This window comes from Oncorhynchus mykiss, chromosome 7 (assembly GCF_013265735.2).
Source record: "Oncorhynchus mykiss isolate Arlee chromosome 7, USDA_OmykA_1.1, whole genome shotgun sequence".
Lineage (NCBI taxonomy): Eukaryota > Metazoa > Chordata > Actinopteri > Salmoniformes > Salmonidae > Oncorhynchus > Oncorhynchus mykiss.
Window position 1 is genome coordinate 42226477 of NC_048571.1, and position 6434 is coordinate 42232910.

A 6434-nucleotide genomic window follows, 5' to 3' on the forward strand; every position below is an offset into this window, starting at 1 on the left:
GGTCTGTTGGACTATGTAGGCTAACAGCCTATGATAATAGAGAAAACATCAAACAATATAGTTAGGTACTCCAAACTGTGATAAGTAGTCTATGTTATAGGCTAGACCCTGTCCCTACGATTGATGGGCTATGTGTCTCCTTGCCCAGTCTGAGACAAATCATTTAAAAAACATCGTCTCGTCCATGATTGACACATGACTGAAATCTGAAGTCCTGGCAATTGTTTTAATTCCACACAGTAGAACTTCTCAGTTGAGGGAGATGTTTTGACGCGGTGTTTAGGTGTTGGGTCGTATTTCAGGCGCGTTGCTATTGGCGCATTATGTGATGCGCGCAGTTGACTGGCTGCGTGGTAAGAGACTGCGCTCACAAAGTACACGACCGGCCCTACAAACACATGCACTCTACTTTCTGAGGGGCGTTGAGTGGACATCGGATTTACTGAGAAAGTTGCAACCGCTTTGGATTAATTGTTCCATCAGAGGAGTCAATTATTCACCGATGTAAGTAGCCCGATCTAGAGAAATGCATCCTATAGGCTAGGCAAATTTAGCGCTAGAGAACATAATTTTGTATGCTGAATAATTATTGTCTTCTTGCAGGATAAAGTAATCCATTTGGAATTCATACAATCAGACACGACGAGAGCAATGGTAAGTTTATTTTGTAACATTTCCAGATTGTTATTTGTAGATGATTGTATGTATTATTTTGTGTGAAGTGCCTATACATTTCATCCTAACAGTTGTACAGAACAGTCGGGGAGGTTATTATCGTGAGCGGCTGAATGTTGTGGTAAATAAATCCAAATGTTCGGCGCTTATAATTTTACGCCCCTCCGGTGACAGTTAGACAATACAGAGCAGCTGAGAATAATTGTAAGTTAAAGACGACAATTTGTTGGAAAGATGACAAACTCTTGTTATTATTCCATTTGAACTTTAAGGCCTAAATCCATTTCCTTAACAAACTTTTATTGAGAAATACTGTCTTGTTTATTGCTTACTTTTCCCATAGGCTACTTAGTCATTTCTGGCCGATGCAGTTGCAAATGTCTGGAAATCAGAATATATTTTAGCTGGTTACTTACAATAGACATATTCAATGGTGCGTTATATATGTGTTATTGATGATTAATCAAGGATCAATAATGTCATAGACATGTCATTATCATTTCTGTACATGCCTCCCTCCACCATATGTGTGGAGTCCTTCCTTCTGAGTATTTTCTGTAGCACAGATATGGCCTTGTTTATTTATGTATTTATTTAACCTTTATTTAACCAGGTAGGCTAGTTGAGAACAAGTTCTCATTTACAACCGCGACCTGGCCAAGATAAAGCAAAGCAGTTCGACACATACAACAACACAGAGTTACACATGGAATAAACAAAACATACAGTCAATTTACATCAAAGTTGGATCAGCCTGTAGTGTGGTTTTCCACTTTCATTTTGAGTGTCACTCCAAATCCAGACCTCCTTGGGTTGATAAATTTGATTTCCATTGATCATTTTTGTGTGTTTTTTTGTTGTCAGCACATTCAACTATGTAAAGAAAAAACTATTTAATAAGAATATTTCATTCATTCAGATCTAGGATGTGTTATTTTAGTGTTCCCTTTATTTTTTTGAGCAGTGTATAAAGTATTGAGTGAGAACAGTAGTTCTTTGATCATGATACACTCTAATGAGCTTTCTATGAAAAAAGTTTGTTAGGCAGTTGTTTTCCGTGACAGTTCTCCTCTTTATCTCTCTGAGGTGGGCGAATTGCTCAGCTCCACATAACATCACATTTTATTTGTCACATGTGCCGAATACAACAGGTGTAGGTAGACCTTACAGTGAAATACTTACTCACAAGACCTTAACCAACAATGCAGTTTTGAAAATAAACAAAAGTAACAAATATTTAAAGAGCAGTGGTAAAATAACAGTAGCGATGCTATATACCCTACAGGGGGTACCGGTACAGAGTCAATGTACATGTAGGCAATATGTAAATGTAGGTAGAGTTAAAGTGACTATGTATAGATAATAAACAGAGAGTAGCAGCAGAGTAAAATAGTGGCGGGGGGGGGGGGGGGGGGGGGGGGTAGCCATTTGATTAGCTGTTCAGGAGTCTTTTGGGGTAGAAGCTGTTAAGAAGCCTTTTGGACCTAGACTTGACGCTAGAAAAATACCTAAAAGTAGAAAAAGTCTATATACAGTGTGTGCAAATGAGGTTAGATAAGGGAGGTAATGGCAATAAATAGGCCATGGTGGCGAAGTAATTACAATATAGCAATTAAACACTGGAGTGATAGATGTGCAAAAGATTAATTTGCAAGTAGAGATACTGGGGTGCAAAGGAGCAAGATGAATAAATAAATACAGTGTGGGGATGAGGTAGTTGGATGGGCTATGTACAGGTGCAGTGATCTGTAAGCTGCTCTGACAGCTGGTGCTTAAAGTTAGTGAGGGAGATATGAGTCTCCAGCTTCAGTGATTTTTGCAGTTAGTTCCAGTCATTGGCAGCAGAGAACTGGAAGGAAAGGCGGCCAAAGGAGGAATTGGCTTTTGGGGTGACCAGTGAAATATACCTGCTGGAGCACGTGCTACGTGTGGGTGCTGCTAAGATGACCAGTGAGCTGAGATAAAGTGGGGCTTTACCTAGCAGAGACTTGTAGATGACCTGGAGCCAGTGGGTTTGGCGACGAGTATGAAGTGAGGACGAGCCAACGAGAGCGTACATGTGGGTAGTATTTGGGGCTTTGGTGACAAAACGGATGGCAATGTTATAGACTGCATCCAGCTTGTTAAGTAGAGTGTTGGGGGCTATCTTGTAAATTACATCGCCGAAATCGAGGATCAGTTGGATGGTCAGTTTTCCGAAGGTATGTTTGGCAGCATGAATGAAAGATGCTTTGTTGCGAAATAGGACGACGATTCTAGATTTAATTTTGGATTGGAGATGCTTAATGTGAGTCTGGACGGAGAGTTTACAGTAACCAGACACCTAGGTATTTGTAGTTGTCCACATATTCTAAGTCAGAGCCGTCCAGAGTAGTGATGCTGGACGAGCATGCAGGTGCGGGCAGCGATCGGTTGAAGAGCATGCATTTAGTTTTACTTGCATTTAAGAGCAGTTGGAGGCCACGGAAGGAGAGTTGTATGGCATTGAAGCTCGTCTGGAGGTTAGTTAACACAGCGTCCAAAGAGGGGCCAGAAGTATACAGAATGGTGTCGTCTGCGTAGAGGTGGATCAGAGAATCACCAGCAACAAGAGCGACATCATTGATGTATACAGAGAAGAGAGTCGGCCCGAGAATTGAACCCTGTGGCGCCCCCATAGAGACTGCCAGAGGTCCGGACAACAGGCCCTCCGATTTGGCCTTGGAGCATTATCTCTTACCTTAACCAATGACTGACTGGTGCTCTCTACTGGTGTTTAATAACACCACAGTAATGGAAGGCTGCAGGGTACAGTTTTGCTGCTTTTTGACTGTTATGCCAGTGTTACGCTATACGTTCTAATGTTATGCTAGGGAAATTGGGTTTACATATCTAGGGCTGACAGTGGGGACTTGTGAAGAGCAGAATCAAAACAGTTGCTTTGTGAGAAGGTGTTGATGTTCATAGTGAACCATTGTTATTTAAATGAAAGCTTAAAAGTACCGGTGGCCTGGCTTTGGTCCCAGGTTAGAGCGGGTCCACCAGAGCCATGAGACACGCGTAGATGGAAACCGAAAAGTCTGAGCCTCTTGGGTAAAAAACCCAGAGGTAAATCCTTTATGGAAATGTGCAACATATTTATGTGCCTCTTTCAGATTCTCTCCGAGATTCGATTTAGGGCACAATTTGTATCACCCGAGCCTTTCGGGGTATTGTATTGAGCTAGACCTCCACACTATTGTGAAGAACAATGCACATGGCAGACCTTTCAGTGTTTCATGCGCCTCCAAGGCCCTGTCTCACTCTGTCAAACAGAGCTCTCCTCTACAGCCAAATGGTTAAGTTCCCACAGCTGTGATAACATCAGGGCATCGTCTCTGCTGATTTGGTCTCCTCACTGTGCCTCCAAACAGCACTCTGGCCTAAGACGGATGAGGGTTGAGAGGTAGCAAACACAAACATGCTACACAAGCATGCTACAAAACATGGAAAAACCTTGTAGGATTATTACAAATGAAAGTTGAACAAATTGCATCATTCTAAAGCTGTTATTTTTGGTGATTTGTAGTACAGGGGGAAATGTTTTTTAAACAAGAAATGTCCTGTGCATACAGTAGCCTGTGTTCTGTTCGCTACAACACCCGAGTGAATGGGATTGATCTTGAAGTGTTGCCTTGTCACCTTTTAACCTTGATGTGATAAGATGGATTCAGTGGTGGTTCCCAAACCATCTGGTTGTTAAGGCATCCTGAGAATATTGTTGTAATGCAACTGAATGCTATGGAAGCTTGTGTCATTCAGACTGTGTCATTCAGACTTCTATATTTCAGATGATTTTGTGATGACTTTGATATGATTCATACATGGGGTTTCTTACTCCCATTGTGTAATTCCAGAACGGTGATGTCATTTCCTGCCGGACAACATGGGCTAATCCCGAAGGCATCCTGTGATTCTTGTGTTTAGTAAAAGATGTGTAATACTGAGTGCCTCTAAAAATGTATCAGTCTCTAGTTTGTCCAACCGAAAGAGGCAGCGAGGGTTTCCCTGTACATCCTGTTCCCACAAGCCATATTCTAATCAACTCAGAGCATACCGCTGAGAAGCTTCTCCATAAAGCTGCTCTGAGGTTTAGGTGGAATGTCTGACTTGATATGTGGTGGTGGTACGGCTGCAGCGTGTGATCTCAGCTGATTAGAATCTTGGTGCAGTGCTGGATAGAAGCACAGGAAACTACTTAAGCTTTTGGACCAGGAGTTGGTCCATTCGTTTCTGTAAAAGTGCTCTGTTACACATTTTGTTCTGAAATGTTCTTAAACCATGTATGGAGGAGTCAGTGTTTTCAGTCTGTCAGTAACCAACCTGTTAAATCTCTCTCCCTGTCTTTCTAGCTGTGTCTGCGGGACTCTGGAGACTGTTTGGTGGACCAGATGCAGTACATGATGAGGTCCTTGCAGGATCTGAAACACATGAGAAGGCCGCTCAGCGAGCCATCCGGCCGTCCCGACGCAGTGACGCGCGTTTGCCAGCGGGGAACGCAGCAGCGGGAGCGCCTGACATGCCTCCGTAGACCCATCTCTGAGGCCAGCGAGGCCAGCACCTATGACTCAGCTTGCTGCCTGGCCAGCCCCGTGGAGGAGGAAGAAGAGGTGGAGGAGGATGGGCAGGAGCGGCTAATGCAGAGCTCCCCTAGCAGTGAGAAGAGTATGGAGTTTGACTCAGGCTACTCAGAGGCGTCCTGGCAGGATGACGGCGTGGTGCTCAGGAGGACCAGGAATGTACGGGTGTCTAACTCTGCCTGCCTCCGAACCAACCGGGGAGTGGGCTCTGCCGACCGGATCCGGCCCAAGTCCACGTCGGACGCTTGTCTGGAGCGCTGGACGTCATTTGAGGCAAGCAGCGACCCGGAGGACTGGACCACGTCACTGCTGAGCCGCAGCAGGAACAGACAGCCCCTGGTGCTGGGGGACAACAGCTTCGCTGACCTCATTAAGAACTGGATGGACTTGCCAGAGTGTCCTGAACCAGCAGAACTCAAGCCCCACGCAGGCCGGCGCCTGGCCAAGGACCTCCTGGTCAACATGAGGAGGAAGCTGGCGGGGATGTCAAAAAGCGTGGAGATGAGGGCCAGACCAGCAGACTCCACCAGGGTCAGTAGAGCCGCGGCATCCCCGAAACGCATGTCCTGCCCTGTAGGCTTACAGCCACGCAAACCCTTCTTTCACCAATCCCACACAGGCCTGCATGAACTGGGGACGGACTTCTACCAGTTCAACGCTCTCATGAAGACAGGCAGCCGACAACCTATCATATGTAATGACATTATCGGGTACATCTGATCTGAGTGATGTTACAGCTACGGACTCCTACCACAGACTAATGTTATTTTATTTTTTATATGCGCTTTATGTGGAAATAATGTTGAAATTGTTACAATAATAAAGTTTTTTTTTATTGAAAAGGGAAAAAGTGTTGACTGCAATAATTATTAACTTTAAGTTTTCTTAAGTTTTCTTTTTTATTATTATGTTTTATTATTAACTATTAAGTTTTATTCTTAAATGACTAATGGAATAATAATGCATGCTTAGGATTAGGTTCAGCTGTAAAAAAGGTAGTGACATTCTCGATTACATCTGGGTATAAACACTAGCACATTCTTTAAATGACCTGTCAACTGACCAACATAATGGCAGTCAGAAATCTTGCCTTTGTATACCTGCCTATTTGAATACAAATAGCAGGTTGGGTGTTGCTGTATTGTGTTTCTACTACTGTCA

At 43.7% G+C, this 6434-nt stretch overlaps 1 protein-coding gene across 1 annotated transcript; it reads left to right on the forward strand.

Annotated features, from left to right (window-relative positions):
• The first annotated feature begins 331 nt into the window (after positions 1-331).
• Positions 332-6123, forward strand: LOC110527785 (PAK4-inhibitor inka2). Its single transcript, XM_021609290.2, has 3 exons — positions 332-504; positions 604-654; positions 5046-6123. The coding sequence occupies exons 2-3, from the start codon at positions 652-654 to the stop codon at positions 5991-5993; spliced, it is 951 nt and encodes a 316-aa protein (XP_021464965.2). The 5' UTR covers positions 332-504; positions 604-651; the 3' UTR covers positions 5994-6123.
• Positions 6124-6434: the final 311 nt, after the last annotated feature.